At 38.4% G+C, this 16,825-nt stretch overlaps 3 protein-coding genes, 1 long non-coding RNA gene and 1 pseudogene across 4 annotated transcripts; 4 read left to right on the forward strand and 1 right to left on the reverse strand.

The window, feature by feature from the left end:
• The first annotated feature begins 310 nt into the window (after positions 1 to 310).
• On the forward strand, positions 311 to 3,930 carry LOC111781876 (polyadenylate-binding protein 3-like). Its single transcript, XM_023662603.1, has 6 exons — positions 311 to 450; positions 563 to 665; positions 770 to 840; positions 3,158 to 3,349; positions 3,478 to 3,605; positions 3,683 to 3,930. Exons 1-6 carry the CDS (start codon positions 358 to 360, stop codon positions 3,729 to 3,731), a joined length of 636 nt encoding a protein of 211 aa, XP_023518371.1. The 5' UTR covers positions 311 to 357; the 3' UTR covers positions 3,732 to 3,930.
• Positions 3,931 to 4,369: 439 nt separating this feature from the next.
• LOC111781874 (phospho-2-dehydro-3-deoxyheptonate aldolase 2, chloroplastic-like) lies at positions 4,370 to 6,935 on the reverse strand. Its single transcript, XM_023662600.1, has 5 exons — positions 6,177 to 6,935; positions 5,814 to 6,091; positions 5,414 to 5,690; positions 5,064 to 5,309; positions 4,370 to 4,913 (listed from the first exon to the last, which is right to left on the reverse strand). The coding sequence occupies exons 1-5, from the start codon at positions 6,702 to 6,704 to the stop codon at positions 4,647 to 4,649; spliced, it is 1,596 nt and encodes a 531-aa protein (XP_023518368.1). The 5' UTR covers positions 6,705 to 6,935; the 3' UTR covers positions 4,370 to 4,646.
• A 2,160-nt stretch (positions 6,936 to 9,095) lies between these two features.
• Positions 9,096 to 11,582, forward strand: LOC111781875. The gene is made up of 3 exons (XM_023662601.1): positions 9,096 to 9,916; positions 10,668 to 10,778; positions 11,103 to 11,582. Exons 1-3 carry the CDS (start codon positions 9,263 to 9,265, stop codon positions 11,256 to 11,258), a joined length of 921 nt encoding a protein of 306 aa, XP_023518369.1. The 5' UTR covers positions 9,096 to 9,262; the 3' UTR covers positions 11,259 to 11,582.
• Positions 11,583 to 13,768: 2,186 nt separating this feature from the next.
• On the forward strand, positions 13,769 to 13,878 carry LOC111782338 (annotated as a pseudogene).
• A 94-nt stretch (positions 13,879 to 13,972) lies between these two features.
• LOC111781877 lies at positions 13,973 to 15,780 on the forward strand. Its single transcript, XR_002813031.1, has 2 exons — positions 13,973 to 15,235; positions 15,332 to 15,780. It is a non-coding gene; the product is annotated as an uncharacterized LOC111781877 (long non-coding RNA).
• Positions 15,781 to 16,825: the final 1,045 nt, after the last annotated feature.

Consider the following 16,825-nt stretch of genomic DNA (forward strand, 5'->3'; position numbering starts at 1 on the left):
GAGTAGGGTGAGTTTGTATGCATGTGATTCGAGCTCCTTAATATTAAAAAACAGAGAGATGCGGTCGGCTCCTAATTAAACATTTTTTATGAAAAAATTATCCCTCTAATAGATAATTTTATCCAGTTGGGCTGGAGTCCGACTTGCGTTGGACTTGGCTTGGCTAGTTAACAGGTGCTTGTCCTAAAAACTGTTCATCATAAATAATTGGGCTGACTTGGGTTGGACTTTGCTGCGAACTAAACAGTACTTGTCAACCTGATCTACGGTTGGGATTGGTTGATTACCCTATATCTTATAACTCATTCCACACGCCTGAAAGGCTGTGATAGGTACACTACACGAGGAAGGACGGAGATGGATGAAGAGGAGCACGAGGTTTACGGTGGAGAGATCCCGGTCGAAGAGGGTGATGTTGACATGACTGCCGCCGATGACGACGCCATCAAGGTTCCCTCTACTCCCTCTCTCACAACCATGTAGATCAACGATCAAAACAGTTGTGTTGTAAAAGGTTGATTTCTGTGGTATCTGAATTTATTGTGTTCTGTGGATACTGCAGGAGCTGGACGAGATGAAGAAGCGACTGAAGGAGATGGAGGAGGAAGCAGCTGCTCTTCGCGAGATGCAGGCCAAGGTAGAAAAGGAAATGGGCGCTGTTCAAGGTTTAACTCCTTCTCGAATTACTTCAAGACTATACGAGTCTTTAAATTTTGTATGAAGCTGCTGTAGCATCGTCAGTCTTGCTGATTAAAATATCTCACTACAGATCCTGCCGGTGCGGTTGTAAGTCAAGAAAGCAAGGAGGAGACAGATTCGCGATCCGTGTTTGTTGGCAACGTGAGATTAGAACTATAGTTTTTGTACTTTTTTTCTTGTTATTTCATTTTACATTATTCTTCATATACTGCAGTTTTTAGTTGATCAAATGCTATTTCACAAGCACTATGATCTTGATGATATTTGTTTTGCAACCTGACAAATGCAGCCTCCACTACTAGCTAATTTTGTAGTTAATTTCTGTAGATGGGCATATCCAAGGCGAAGATTAGTTATATGTATGTGCAATTTATTCCTGCACAACTTTGCTGTGTATCTCAAAAATAAATCTATCTAGGGTTTGGTGAAGTGATTTAAAGTTTCCTTTCCTTTCTATTGGTATTGGGGAGTTCTACCTGAACTTAAGTCAAAGATACTGCGAAAGCGCGTATTATTTAAGGCTTATTAGCGAAACATTGTAGGTATGCTATTTTGGTCTCTCTTGTGCATGTTTGTTATCGGGATTTTTTCTGCATTTAGTTCTAGCTTAAAGTGAACCATTGATTTAACCATTTTACTAGAAATCTTGCCCTGTATTTGTCTTGCTTCTTTATGACTTTGTTATGTTGTAGGTGTGCATCTTCACAATGTCAGAGTAGATGTTTAACTTATTTGTCTCACTATGATGGCAGGGTCATTCATTTTACCCCAAGTTCTCAGTATTTGCGCTGGGATGATTGCAGTGTATTTCTGTTAGGAAAATTACTTATCGTGTCACTATAATTGTATTCAAGCAGTAAAGGAAAGAAAATGTTATGTATGTGTGAAACAAATTGAAGGAAAAAAGTACAAAAAGGAAGAAAAAAATGTTTGCAAAAAAAAAAAGAAAAAAAAAAGCAAAAGAACAAGAGAAAGAAAGAATGGAATATTCAAAAAAGAGAAAACAAGATGGAAAAGAAATCTTTGTAGTTGATAGAGGGAACCGAGTAACAAGAAAAAAAAAAAAAGAAAAGGAATGTGAAGATTGGGAAAATGACATGGGCATAGTTCTTTTGAACCAAAGAAGTAAATGCGAAGTGTGAAATTGAGTAGAGATGGATGGGGATATGAACTAAAGAAGCTTCAACATACATGAGGACATGATCACATCACTGGAGGCAGATCATTTGCATGCAATGTTAGTTGCAGGGCATTGTTGCTGCTGGGAATGATGGTAACTTATGCTTCAGAAATGAGGGCTATTTAACTGTCCTTGCGAGGGTACATAATTTTGCTTTTCTTGCAGCTTTGATATCGATATCTTGGTTCTATTTATCTCCCTCGCAGATATTGCTTACTGAAAACTTGTCACTGACAATAATCTATTCTCAGTGGATCAGTTTCTGCCCCTTGGATAGCTTTTAACAACATTAATTTTCTCCTTTTCATTTTTACTTCGCAAGGTTTTGTTTTATGAGTGCCTAGTGAAATAAGAGTTGATACGTTTCTAGCTTCCGTCTGTGCTTCAAATAAGTAGCCCATCTACGCAGAAGAGATGTTGAGTTTCCTTTTATGGAAGTTGCCCTCCTAGTGAAATGGGACCTTTGGCAGTTACCAATGATTTACTTGAAGTTAGTGCCAATTGAATGACAACTTGAGGTGGTGGAGAGTTAGAAGTAGTAGGTGAGATAGCTTTAGGATTTATGGAGATGGGTGATGAGAATCGCTCATGTAGTTTCTCCTGTCTGAAGGAGATGTACTTTAGTGCACATGAACAGTGGATTTTTAAGAGTAGACAGTGCTTGAAGTGAGGTGAAAATACTAGTCATACACTACAATTAACTATTCTAATAGCATTAAAGGTTTATACATGAGAAACTAGTCCCCAACAGAAGTTATATTATTTCTTGTACAAGTTTCCCTAGTTGCCTTCTTTTAACTAATAGAGTTGAGCTTATGTCCATTTGATCATTGACACATCCTGAACTAAATATATGAAGTTAAAAGAGCCTTCTGTGATTGTCACGAGTCATGATGTATTCAAGAATTACCTGAATCTTGATTTCTTTTAAGACATGGTCATCGGTTATTAATGTTGGCATAAGTATCATAGACCAATTCACTAATTTTTTAGTTGCTCTAGGAGCAGCTAACGCATAAAAACTGATTCATCTTCTCTTCTAGTTGTAACTTTTGAGGTTAAGGATCGCATGATCCTTAGATCCAGGTTAAAGGAGAATCAATCAACATGTTTGAGCTATCTATTACTTCGAATGTAATGAAATATGCATAACTTTTGGGACAGTTCTCTTTGGTTACTGTATATGCGCCTGTGTTTCTATGCTAAATTAGGATGTAGTTTGTGTTTATAGAAAATTGCGTCTTAGATTAATTAATCATTGACAAATTGTAAGTGCAGGTTGATTATGCATGTACACCTGAAGAAGTGCAGCAGCATTTCCAATCTTGTGGTACTGTCAACAGGGTTACCATTCTTACAGATAAATTTGGTCAACCCAAGGGCTTCGCTTATGTGGAGTTCCTTGAAGCCGAGGCTGTTCAGGAGGCCCTCCTTTTAAACGAGTCAGAGTTGCATGGAAGACAATTGAAGGTAGTTCTTGGAGAAGGATGATAGATGCTTCTGTTCCTATGTTGTATTATTAACGCCGGTATCTGTAAACGTAGTTCAAATTCTAATAACTATGACAAATGGATTTAATATCATTCTATTCATCTCAGGTTCAACAAAAGCGGACTAATATTCCTGGGATGAAGCAGTATTTTCCTCAGCGTTACAATCCTTACATGGGTTATCGATCCAGGAGGCCTTATGTACCCCCGTATTTCTACTCACCATATGGATATGGGTAAGTTTCCTGCATAACATATATTCACTTTTATCACTGTTTGATACATGAATCACGTCCCTTACTTCATGCTGCAGGAAGACTCCCCGTTACCGAAGGCCCATGCGATACATGCCATACTACTAAGGAGGGCTTTGCCCATAACTAGACTGCCATATGAATCTATATTTATGACTTCACTTCAAGAGCCTATAGAACTATGGACTTGATTATCTTTAGCCATTCGATGTCGAACTATATCAATGATCTAATGTATGATATACGGTAATATCCAAACTTTTTGTATGATGATTTGGCTATGATATCCAAACTTTTTAGCAACTAACTGTTTAGCCTTTCGGTAGAGTAGATTTTCTGGAATTTCTAATTTTTAGCAACTAAATCTAGTCTAGGTGAGATTATGAGTGATCCCTACATTTTAGTTTGGTTGGTATGATTTTAAAATTTTTGACTTAGCTTCAAGTTTAAATTTAGTTATGGTTCAGCCATACCTCAGATCAGTTTTGAGTTATGGATCAGCCACAACCATCAAACTGCTTCCACATCGAGATTCAAATTAAAATAGGGGTCAAAATTGATAGGAAGAAGACTGAATGGTTTATTTATTTGTTTTTTGTTCAACAAATGTAGATGTAGAAGATATAACCTCAATTAACATGTGCATTTTAGATGAATTCAAACGTGCTTTAAGTGAATCAATATATCCCCAAAGGATTGAAATGTTTGATCAATGTATGCTTTGTTGCCAGTTTCACTCGAGATAATTTGATGGAATATAGTCAATTTGATAACCAAGAAATATTCAAGTTTCATCTCAATGCTTAAATGTTAATCAGGTAATGTTTACATTGAAACACTTGGAAATCTAAATCGACTAGTCCTAAACTTGTGATCCTCCAACTCTTTGGTTAGAGTTCACTTATTAACTCTCCACAGCAAAATACTCCAATTACCTCCTGGCGTTCATATATTGATAGACTGAATTTGAATCTCTGGCGAATACCAACTCTAGGCTTATTCACAGTCAAACATGATTGGTGTTTAAGTGAAGCTTGGGGAAAGAGGGTTCTGCTTTCCAATCCTCTTCTTCCTAAGCCTCTCTGCTATGATGAAAGCAAGCTCAAGAGACTGAGAAGCATTCAGCCTCGGGTCGCAGTGCGTGTGGTATCTTGACGATAAGTCATCGAAGGTTACAATTCGGGATCCTCCAATGCATTCTGTCACATTCTGTCCAGTCATTTCCAAATGAATCCCCCCCGCATGGCTCCCTTCTTGCTCGTGCACATCAAAGAAAGCTCGGACCTCGGCCTATAAGAAAAACGTTTCGACACTTGGTTTAGAACACAGACTCAGATCATGTCATAATGGGGACAATAAACTAAAGTTACCAACAGCAAAATTTTGATTCAAAAGGGCTATTGCAGGTTTTGTAGGGTGAAGAACAGGATAGAAATATACCAGAATGGCATCAAACGGGCGAGTTTTGAGGCCACAGGGTGCCTTAATGGTGTTTCCATGCATTGGATCACAGACCCATGTCACAACTTGCCCTGCCCTTCGTACAGCTCTAATCAAATGGGGAAGCTTCACTCTCTGGTTCTCAGCCCCCATTCTTACAATCACAGTTATCCTTCCTGGTTTGTTATCAGGATTGAGGATTTCAATGAGTTTAACCAGCTCATTTGGATCCATTTTGTTGCTAACCTGCATTACAAAAACCACATTAACCATTGTTTCTCACGCATAATATTTGATTTATCAACAAACATTAGATCACCTCCCCAAATTAATATGCTTTAAGAAACTACCTTAATTCCAAGAGGGTTAGCAACCCCTCTAAGGAACTCGACGTGGGCACCATCGAGTTGTCGGGTACGTTCCCCGACCCAAAGCATGTGAGCTGAGCAGTCATAGTAAAGGCCAGATGTTGAGTCCAGCCTGGTAAGTGATTGCTCATAAGGCAAGAGCAAACACTCGTGAGAAGTCCAGAACTCAGTCGTTGTCATGATAGGATGGTCGACTGTAAGCCCTGCAGCAGCCATGAATCCAAGGGTATCGTCGACACGACGAGCAAGTTCGTGATACCTATTGAGCAATTTAAGAATACACTTAATTCTCTAGTGACTAAAAAACTAGATCTAGAGCTACAACAATTGGCTGATTCTAATCAGATCATGGAGCAAGCATAATTAAAGCAACTAGGCTTACCTATCTGCCTGCTCACTGTTTTCAGCAAAATCCAGATTCCATTGAGTGACCCTCTGCATTGCAGCATATCCTCCAGTGGCGAAGGATCTGAGAAGGTTGAGAGTTGCAGCAGATTGTGTGTAAGCTCTAATCATCCTTTCTGGGTCTGGAATTCTTGACTTCTCAGTAAAATCATCACCATTGATGTTGTCTCCCTTGTAGCTTGGAAGACTTACTCCATCCTTCACCTCAAGAGGGTCTGATCTAGGCTTTGCAAATTGACCAGCCATTCTTCCCACCTAAATGAATGATGAAGTTAAATGAATTAGACAATCAGTAAGCCTTAGACAACAAAAGATTCATAAAGGGCAGAGATGGATGTACCTTAATGACAGGCATTTGCCCACCAAACATAAGAACAACACCCATCTGGAGAAGAATCCTGAATGTATCCCTAATATTATTAGCACTGAACTCCTTGAAGCTCTCAGCGCAATCCCCACCTTGCAAGAGGAAAGCATTACCCATGGCAGCTTCAGCAAGCCTCTCCTCCAAGCTCCTAGCCTCACCAGCGAACACAATGGGAGGAAACGATTCAATGGTTTTAAGAACAGATTCGAGAGCCGCCTGATCTGGGTACTCAGGAAGCTGCAAAGCCTTCTTCGATTTCCAGCTCTCCAAACCCCATTTCTCGGTCCTAGACGGCGCCGCCACCACTTTCTTACTGGAGGCTTCGGCGACAACCTTGTCATTAGCCGGTTCTGTAGAATGAACGGCGGAGATTCGTTGGCGGAGCCTGAAATGGGTCTTGGATGGAGCAAAAAACGAAATGGGTTGGTGAGATTTAGGCTCAACAAGGGGATTGAAGATCAATTTGGAGGAAGAGAGAGCGGCGAAGTTGGAAAGAGCCATGGCAAATGCTCAAATTAGGGTTCTTAGATCTGTTTTGGAATCGATCGAGCGCTCTGAAACAAGGGTGTTGTTAATAAGAGAGATCAAAGAGGTGGGGGACTCTAAGATGGGTAGCGAATGTGGAAAATGTGTTTATAAAGGGAAATACAGAGAGGAGAAGGGTTCGGTAGGTAGGATGAGAGGAGGAAGTGGAGAGGAGAGGCAGATTTCAAAGCGCTGGCGGCGTTGAATTAATAAATAATTTCACCAAACACACACTACAAATTAAACAAGACAAAGACAAGAAAATAAAAACTGGGTCATCATATTTGACCAGCGGCAATGGTTCCTACCCACCAACCCTCCTTCCCACCCATTACCAAGCGGGGGCTCTGCTTAAAAGTCTGCTTTAACGAATTAGGAAAATGCGGGGTAGGTGAGGCCAGAGATTGGATTATAAACCCTAAAACAAAAAATCTAACACAAATAAAGTTAATGGAAGCAATGGCGGCTACCCTTCTCTCCCCGGGATCGTTCCTTTGTTCATCCACCTCATGATTCATTACCTACCCATGACTATCCATACCAAAAATTAAGTTTAAAGCCACTATTTAAGCTATACTTATCTTACCAACTACTCACGATTAAACTCTTTTCGAGTAAGTCTTGAATGAGCCCCTCCAAAGCTTGATGCAAATAAATCAATTTTTGTTCTAAGTCTCCGAGCTATATATCCTCGTTTAATTCTAGTTATGGAATAAATGAAACTGTGATGAATAACTAATTGATTTCCTTTCTTTCCGTTAGTCCTTTCTCCTTCTCTAGTCTATTAATAACAGTATTTTCCAATGTATAAAATAAAAATTACATGCAGTTATGGTTCATTATTCAAAGTAAACAAGGGAAACTTATGGTTCATTATTCAAAGTAAACAAGGGAAACTTCTTTTCTCTCCGACCGACACAACCGCCGATTCTATACAAATCAGTAAACAAAGACTGAATCAATTCATAGGTTCGAATCCTTCCGTCCCAGAATATGTGTATTATATATAGAATAGTATATTATAAGATATATAGAAAAATATTCCATATCTAAAGCTTACCCTTTTAAACAACCTTATGGTTAAGAGTCTAATATTAGATATAGATAGAATATTATTGTTCCTTCTTATTTTCTTATAATGATGCATTTCAAATCCAAATGGGAGAACTTCTCTTATTCTCTATCTCTTAAATGGGGTGTGAAACTCAAGTTTTTTTTTTTCTTCTGTGGATTTATGAATTATAAACACCAAGGTCTTGTGTTTTTGGCATTAATGGAATTCAATCAATGATAACAAGTTGATAGGATCCCCTTTTTTACGTCCCCATATCCCTCCCGTGTGGTGACATGGGGGCGAAAAAAAGGAAAGAGAGGGATGGGGTTTCTTTCGCTTTTGGCATAGCGGGCTGACTATGAGAATCCGCTTCCTGAATTATTATAAACCAACCAGTGGCACCGGTAATAAGTACTATATGGTTCAGGGCTTTAGTGGGTCTAGTTCGTTCCACTAAAAGGATTATTCTCTCGCACCAATCTGCCCTGATCGAAAGGAGGTAAAGCAGCATAATAATATGATATTTTAATATATGCTTTTATTGTTCCATTCTCAAAATATATTTTTTATAGTAAATATTGGTATAAGGAGATTTTTTTTTTTATTTTTTTTTATTTATGATAATGATAATATGATATTTTAATAAGGCCAATCTGATTGGTATATGATTTTATTGTTTGATTTTTAAAATATTTTTTTTATAGTAAATATTAGGATAAGAGAGCAAAAAAAAATTAAATATTGACTATGACTATTGTTATTAAAAATCTACGTTTCAATTAGTTGTAATAAAAAAAGATTATATCTAATTCATTTAAGTAATGAGGTGTTAGGGTGTGGTTGTAATAATCTTATAATTTGAGGGTTTAATTGGAATAAAAATGTGAGGGATTTATGCATTTTAAAGTATCAATGATTTTTTTTGGCAAATTTTATTTAATCAACGTGGTTGAATAGTGGTCCACTCTTTGAATGAAGGACACGTGGTCCTTTTCTTTTCCCATTATTATACACGTGGTCACTCTTTTGACAAAGTAGCGGATCAAGAAGGCCAGGGCCCAAAGTAGCGGATCGAGAAGGCCAGGGCCCAAAGTAGCGGCCGAGAATGCCAGGGCCCAAAGTAGCAGATCCAGAAGACCAGGGCCCAAAGTAGCGGATCAAGAATGTTATGGCCCAAAGTAACGGATCAAGAAGGCCAGGGCCCAAAGTAGCGGATCAAGAAGGCCCAATACTTGGACGCGGGTGGTTATCCAGTTCAACGGTTACAGTTATATAGTGATAGATCGCGCGTAAATCATTGAATTAATCGCCGTATCCCCCTTCCAGTTCGAGGTTCCTCTCTTACCCCTTCCCGTGCAAAGTTAAATCCATCTCCACTTCCATTTTCTACTCCGAAGAAGGGACCTATGTCCCGCTTCCCATGTCTGAAAAAACCCTAATTTATTGAATCAGACGCTCTGAAGGTCTAAATTCCAAAACGATGTCGCTTGCTTTCCAATACCTTTCACTGAGTTCGTCGTCTCCTTCCCCTCCCCCCTCTTCAACCTTTTACTTCTCCACCTTCTTGTCCCGGAATCCGTGCTTGTCTCTTCGATACGCCCCTTGCCGATTCCATAGCACTCTGCATTTTCAAATTCTTGATCACAAGCTTCGAAGCCCTTTTAATTTTGGTTCCATTAATGCCCATCAGTTCAATCCTCGAGTTTCTATATCTGAAGGAGCTGGACGGAGAGACGGTGATGATTTCGATATCGATTCTTTACTTTCAGCTGCTGAGTTGTTTTGCCTCGTTACGTCGTTGCTCGCTTCTGTTGGTTTCGCTTTGAATTGTGTGAAAGCCAGCTCTAAGAGTGTGTTTTTGGCGGTCTTCGGTGATAGGATTTTGGTTGGCGCAATTTTGTTTCTGGTGGCGGGGGTTGCAATTGGTGCTTGGATTCGTAGGCGGCAGTGGAATCGGATATATCGAGAGACGGCGAAGGGTGTATTGGAGGTGAATTTGGTGGAAAGAACCAACAAACTGGAGGAGGATTTGAGGAATTCGGCAACGCTTATTCGAGTATTGTCGAGGCAGCTGGAGAAGCTGGGGAATAGGTTTAGAGATACTCGAAAGGCTCTGAAGAAGCCCGTCGAGGAGGTAATTATAGTTCTCAGAAATTTGGTGGCTGTTTCTTTATTTCGAAATTTCAAGATGATATTTAACTAGTAAATGATGGTCTCCCTTGGAGACACTAACATGATGCTGACAAAGAAGTCGTATCTGGATGGACGATCAAAATGCTCTGAAACCTTTGATATTTGTTAAAATAAATGAATGATTACTGTAATTTTGCAAAACAGAAAAAATGGTGAATCATTTCTATAAAGAGGTTAGATAACGTTGAATTTAAAGATGGATAATGAGAAAAGGTGCCTCAAAGAAAATGATATCTGAATGCTAATTCTGGTTGTAGTTATTTGTAATTCCAATTTCTTGAATTCTGTAAATATGGAAGAAGAAACGAAGTGAACCCAGTACTGAAATTTTTGGCATTGAACTCCAGCAAAACCCAAAGAGAATGTTATTGTTAAGAAGCCGAATCCTGAAATGTAAGTTAGGCGGCAGTTTCATACCTGCCAAACATACTTCCCACAAAAGACATGAAGCTTAGACTATGAGTGAGTTAATTGTAGTGGAATTACAAGGATGTATGGTAGTGAAGAAAATTTATGTGCTGTAGGGGTTCAGTAGCAATGTGAAATAACACTTTGAGAAGGTGAAAATGAACTTTAAGGTGTGATAGAATCATTCTTTTAACCTTTATAACCAGGCTTGATAACTATATTACTTACATTTTGCTAAGATGAGATACCATTTTCCGCCTCTAAGTATTGATCAATTTCTGAAGACTGCAGCTTTAGCTCAAAAAACCTCTGAGGCCACTCGAGCATTGGCAGTTCGGGGAGATATTCTGGAGAACGAGCTTGGGGAAATCCAGAAGGTCTTACTAGCTATGCAGGTGCATTAAATCTTCTGTTGAACGTTAATTCAACGGTTTTAAATTTTGTCGAGGAGTGAATTAAGTGAATACAGATGAAGCATAGGGTACTGGTGTGTAAGAAAGTTGGAATTCTGATTAAAAAGAAACTCAAAAGAACACAATATAAAAAGATAGAATAATGGATAACTATTTGGTTTTTGGCTTTTCAAAATTGAGCTTGTTTTCTCATCATAGTAAAAATTCAAATGGTTATGAAATAGGTTTGTTGTTTGATTATTGCATATTCTAGGAGTGTTTGACATCTAATCTGATTTGGATTTATTGTTTGAGTTGGGATTGTAGGAACAACAACAAAAGCAACTTGAGTTGATTCTAGCAATAGGGAAGTCGGGAAAGATATGGGAAAGCAGACAAGAGCGTAGTGGAGAACAAAGTCCTTTTGGAAGGCACGATCTGATCGACGAACGCATAAATCAAAAGGAAGTCCTAGACGTTTGAGCTCTTTGAAGAAGAGAATGGAGATGGCTTAGGATTCTTTTCATACAAATTGGAATGGTAGTTTTTGCATAATGACAGAATAGGATTAAGGACTGTAATGTTGGTGGCAGTTTAAACTCCAGCATTTATCACATGATATTTTTTTGCCAGAAAAGATATCGGGATTCCATAATGTGAGAGTTAATGGGAACTGGAAAATTGCACCCAGAGAGAAAGTGTGAAGCGGTTGGGGGAAGTGTAATCAGGGAAATGTAATTTTTGTGACTGTGTTAATGGGATAAACATTCTGCTTAGCCATTGTTATTTTGATTTTTCGTTGTGTTATGGTGGTTCACATCAACTTCCATCTTCTAAAGCCGTTTGCATATGAAATTGAACCGGTAGGATCCATTCTGCGCAACCGCTATAATTTTAATTTCTCATTCTCGTCCATGTCATCTGCAGGGCTACAGTAACTGCAGAGTAGCAGCCTGAGCGAGCACTATTCTTCCTAGATAACTGCGGTCTTTTGAGTTCAGTCTTCTTTTATGTGCAGTACTTCATTCAACTTTATCCTCTCTAATCTTTTCTGAATAAGAACAAGTCAACAGGTTCAGTTGTAGCTGAGGTTCTGCTTAGTCAAGTCCAGGGAAGTTTTACACGGGCAACGAGGACAACAATTCAAATGGAGAGACGGCAGGCTGGGAACCTGCAAGTTGCTTTTTTCATGTCATGGAAGATATGACATGCAGCACTTACCCTATCGAAACCATACAATTTGGTGGCTGCGGAAGGGAAGCTGGTGCTCAGACAGAGGCATGCCAAGTTCGTCAGGTTCGGTTTATTGCTTTCCCTTTAGCCTAGAGAGTTTAAAAGCAGTGAAACACGATAAAAGAAAAGCAAGATCATTAAAATCGTAATATTGCCAGAAATAGCATAGGGTTTGGACTTTGGTGGGTTCTGTTCTGTTCAAAAGGATGCAGTCTTATAATGGTCTGATCAATAGTCTGGAAAGTACATTGTGACTCTTACCGAGGACTTAACAACTCTATGACACCGGAAGTAAGCAGTCTCAGGTACACTTTTTATCCATGCATCTTTTTGTATTTTCGTTGATTTGTGGGAAAAAGAGACTGATTAGGTAGGTTAAGAGAGTGCAAATGCAGTCAAAGTTTCCATTTTTCGGCTGGGTGCTGACTGATTTACCGTTGAATCTCAAAATAAATCAGTAAGAAGTAATCATGTTTATGTTGATTAGATCTTAAAAAGCTAATGCAAAAAGGTATTTATTTTGGGTCTTTTGCAAAAATAATATGTGCGAGGATGTAATAGTTGGCAGGGAAAAATAGTATTAAAAAAACATGGAGAAGAACAAACAAGGAAATACCCCCACAACATATGTCATTAGGTAAAATCTCATCTGGACATATGAGTATACCTTATGCCTTCTTGAGAGTAGGAGCGACTGACTTACTCGATTTTATGCCTCAATGATGGACATAATATTTTTATTATGAACATCTCTTCAACTTGAGAACCTTACGAGTTCTAATCCATCGACCTTTCGTTGAGTTATCCTTAGCATTGTATCGGCAAAACTCAATTTGTTTATAACCATAATTCTAGATCAATGAATTTATCAGATAATGTCTTCTGCTACTTTTGGCTTGGCCTGAGTTCATTTAGTTAGATTATACAAATATGTCTTTGCTTAGTCATGTCTAGTTCATGAAATCTATGAGCCCTGTAGATGGAGACACACTCTGGTCTCTTGTTAGCTGCTTAGCTCAACTTACCAATCGTTGTTTGCTTATCATATCTTGACCTCCTCAACTTGGCCTAAGTATCTAAACCTCCATCGCTTACAATTTATTTCTTTGTCAGGGCAACTCAAAAACTCAATGGCTATATACCTTCATCACTCGCTTGACTTATTGATGGTGTTTTGACAAACACCACGTTGATTCTAGTTTTGCTACTTATAGGCGGATGCTAGATCCCCACATCTACTATCATCAGGAAAATCAAGATTATACCTCTAAAAAAATAGAAAAAATGGAAGGAATGCAATTATTAATCTTAGAATTTTCAATACATTATTAGTTACAAACTCGAGAAAGGGACAAACCTCGTTTTAAGCACCTGTTCGTGCCACTATGAACAGCGTTCGAGATTCCGATATCCAAATCAAGTTTGCTTCATGATTTTTAAAGAAATTATACATTCTCCATGAGAGGAAGGGTTTCAGAGTAAAGAGCCAAAATTCATTTCGGCATGGGTTCTCTTCCCTCGATTTCTTTCCCACTTCGTGAAAGAATCTTACGAAGTTGAAAAGCTAAAAGTACTCCTCCTGTGTTTTCTTCTTCTTTGGCCTTCAGAATCAGACGAGGGGTTCTGGAGTTGAGTTTGCTCACTGCGTCTCAGACTCTGTTTCTTGGAGTTTTGTAATGTTTTGGAATGGTCTGATGCATGGTTGATAATTTAGTTGACTAATTGCCCTGTAAAAATAAATCAGCACATCTGGTGAGATGGTCGAGGAATGTGGCTGGGGACATCCGATCAAATTGATACGATACAGAGAAGATTAACATGACCCTTAGGCAAGGATACACACACAAATTGAGAAATGTATCAAAATCAAACACTGGTTAGTGTGCTAGTGAGGATGCTTGGCTCTCAAGAGGGTGGATTGTTAGATCTCACATCGGTTGTTAGATCCCAACCTCTCTCTAATAGATGCGTTTTAAAACCGTGAAGTTGACGACGATACGTAATTGATAAAAACGAACAATATCTGTTAGTGGTGGATTTCTTTTCACCTTTAACGAGCAAACACGACGTATTTTTTTAATTATTATTATACATCATTATATTATATTTAGGATGGCTAGGATGTTTTAACATGACACTTTTTGATTCATTTTGGATCAATTAGGTGGCTACAGATCTATAGAATTTGATAATATTTTGCCCAGTTGGATGTTAGTGGGTTGTAGTACTAGGTTTTCTTTTTCCTTTTCTTGGATTTTGTAGGTTGGTTTAGGCTAAATTTGATTCTTTTAGCGGAGACATAAATATTTTCAAATGCCTCATGAAGTTATAGCCGGGAGATAACTACATATCCTTTATGAGCAACTTTGGTGCAATGAGGCATTTAAGGAAGAGCAATTGAGTAAATGCTAGTTTGGAGTTTAGTGATTCAAATCTGTGCTCGATATTCTTAAACATTGGTACATTCGTAGATGGGGAGAAGGGTTTTATGAACAAAAATAACAAATAAATTTGGTCCACAGTCAAATGCGAAATCTCAATGGTCCAATCCATCAGCTATTATTGCTTGCTTAGTTGCAAGATGAGATGAGGTAGTCGCTGCATGGCCATCAGCGCAGCGTTGAAATGTAAAATCAATGGGCAGTGAAGATTGAAGAAGAGTGAAACAAATGCAAAGTGGAGAGTAGGGGAGTAAATGCGGTCCCTTTGCAGCAGCCAGGCTAGGTGATGGACAGCCTAATGTTGCATAGTGGAAGAATAGGGCGTCCTTTGGATGTGATGTGGATACTGCTGTATTGTTCCTTTCATTGTCTGCTACACTCTGTCCTCTTACTCAGAACTTCTCTGCTTTCTCTCTTCTCTTGTTCTTGTCGGATAACTTATGACTCACCCACCCTTTCCTACCCAAATTTATGCTAACTCTCTCTCCTTTGCACTTGCCTCTATTAAATGTTCATCACTCTCTCTCTCTCTCTCTCTCTTAGTTACTTGTGGAGTGGTGTGGTGTGGTGTGGTGTGTTGGGTGGAAGTGGATCAAAGTAACAGAAAAATCTGGCAACTGGGTCTTTATTGCATATGATTTTTACTCCTTTGCTGCAATGGATCCATGAGTTTTGGGTATCAATGACTTGATGACTACCATGAATTTGCCTACTGTTTGGGCCACCTCATTACTTATTGTGCTTCTTCATCTTCTTCTTTTTCTCTCCGCCTCTTCCCCTTCCAGGGTGTGCCTTCTTTCTCTCCTCCATGAATTTTTTCATATTGCTCGTGACTTTATATTTCTGAGCTTCGTTGTTTTGGTTGCTTGCTGATTTCATCAGGGTATATTTTTCGAAGACAAAACCAGGCTTGGATCCACCCCACCAAGCTGCCACAACAAGTGCAACGAGTGTCATCCATGCATGGCGGTGCAAGTTCCTAGTATGCCTCGGATGGATTCGCATTCACCCTCGGCCTTGCCATTGGGATTCTTTGACTCATCCTCACAAGGGAACAGATACTCATTTTACAAGCCATTGGGTTGGAAATGCCGCTGTGGGAACCACTTCTTCAATCCTTGAGCCATATTTGCACGTCCAAAACACAGGGTTGGTCTCCCATTCTTCTGGTTTATGTAAATGACATTGAATTGTTTCTTTTTTTCATTATAAGGATGGAATTCTTTGTTCAGAGTGAAAGCAGGCCGTTTTGTTTCTGCATTTATTGTACATAAACCTTCTACCCTTAACCCCTAAGTTGTTCTAGTTCTTACTTGGTTCCATTTTTTTCATTTCTTGTTCTTTCTTTTGAGGAAAAACTTCTAAACTCCTTTGTTTCTTCGTTGTTTCTTTTGGGTAAATTTATTTTGGAGTATGGGGCATTGCTTTGCCTTTTCTTATCTTCTTGGGATATACGTAAAGCACTGACAGAGCAAGCCTCAGCCACAGATGAAACCAGATGCTGCATTTTTCAAACTCTTTTAGATCATTTTTTGCCTCTCTTCTTTTCTGCTGCCATCCCATCTTATTGGACTCCCAAGGCCTTGAATTATATGATGCGACTAAACCACAACATTTTGTCTTCAACTTTTCGTTCTTCTTTCTTCAACTAAATTATACCTTTATTATATTTTCAAACATAAATTTTTAAATAAAAAAAAAAAACATTCTAAGAAGGAAAAAATTATATATATATATATTTTTTAATTTTTTTAATATATTGAATTAATATCTCTTTGTTTTAATTTAATATCCGGCATGTTCATATGTCAACTATAGAGAAAGACGACTACTTTAGTTTTGTGTTTTACTAGATAAGGTATACCAAGAGAAAAGTCTATTGACAATGTCTACAATGAAAGTTATCAAATTCTCAAACTCTAGCTTGGACACAAATCAAATCTACTAGTGCATTCGATTTGCATTGGATTAGGGTGGAGTTTTTAACCGGTTTCATGTCATTTTGTTTGTAAAGTTTTCCTAGAAAACACCTTTTTAAATGGTCTCCATTTTTCAAAGTCAATTATCAATTTAGTTTTCAATTTTTTAAAAATTTTAAACTTAACTGAGAGATCTCCGCTCTGGGTGAGGAGGAACCAAAATATTTCTTATTAACTTGTGGAAACTTCTTCAAGACGTTTTAAAACTGTGAGGCTAAAGACGATACGTAACAGACCGAAACAGCAAATATGTGTTAGTGACGGGCTTAGTAGAAAAATCATTATATTACTCATTTATTAGCTTATTTGGACTTAGGAATGTGTCACTCTAATGTAATACTTGAGACATAAAGCTAAGTCACCTAGTAAAATTAGACCCACATGTCTAAAAATGTTG

This window comes from Cucurbita pepo, chromosome LG19 (assembly GCF_002806865.2).
Source record: "Cucurbita pepo subsp. pepo cultivar mu-cu-16 chromosome LG19, ASM280686v2, whole genome shotgun sequence".
NCBI classification, from domain to species: domain Eukaryota; kingdom Viridiplantae; phylum Streptophyta; class Magnoliopsida; order Cucurbitales; family Cucurbitaceae; genus Cucurbita; species Cucurbita pepo.

What these genes read in the sequence shown, in the direction of transcription:
- LOC111781874 (XM_023662600.1), bottom strand. Translation starts at nt 6,704, where the DNA reads ATGGCTCTTTCCAACTTCGCCGCTCTCTCTTCCTCCAAATTGATCTTC. An exon ending in CTAACCCTCTTGGAATTAAG is followed by an intron (nt 5,310 to 5,413) that starts GTAGTTTCTTAA and finishes TTTGTAATGCAG; the next exon opens with GTTAGCAACAAAATGGATCC. An exon ending in GCCCGTTTGATGCCATTCTG is followed by an intron (nt 4,914 to 5,063) that starts GTATATTTCTAT and finishes TTTTTCTTATAG; the next exon opens with GCCGAGGTCCGAGCTTTCTT.
- LOC111781876 (XM_023662603.1), top strand. Translation starts at nt 358, where the DNA reads ATGGATGAAGAGGAGCACGAGGTTTACGGTGGAGAGATCCCGGTCGAA. An exon ending in TGCATGGAAGACAATTGAAG is followed by an intron (nt 3,350 to 3,477) that starts GTAGTTCTTGGA and finishes TATTCATCTCAG; the next exon opens with GTTCAACAAAAGCGGACTAA. An exon ending in TACTCACCATATGGATATGG is followed by an intron (nt 3,606 to 3,682) that starts GTAAGTTTCCTG and finishes TTCATGCTGCAG; the next exon opens with GAAGACTCCCCGTTACCGAA.
- LOC111781875 (XM_023662601.1), top strand. Translation starts at nt 9,263, where the DNA reads ATGTCGCTTGCTTTCCAATACCTTTCACTGAGTTCGTCGTCTCCTTCC. An exon ending in TGAAGAAGCCCGTCGAGGAG is followed by an intron (nt 9,917 to 10,667) that starts GTAATTATAGTT and finishes CAATTTCTGAAG; the next exon opens with ACTGCAGCTTTAGCTCAAAA. An exon ending in AGGTCTTACTAGCTATGCAG is followed by an intron (nt 10,779 to 11,102) that starts GTGCATTAAATC and finishes TTGGGATTGTAG; the next exon opens with GAACAACAACAAAAGCAACT.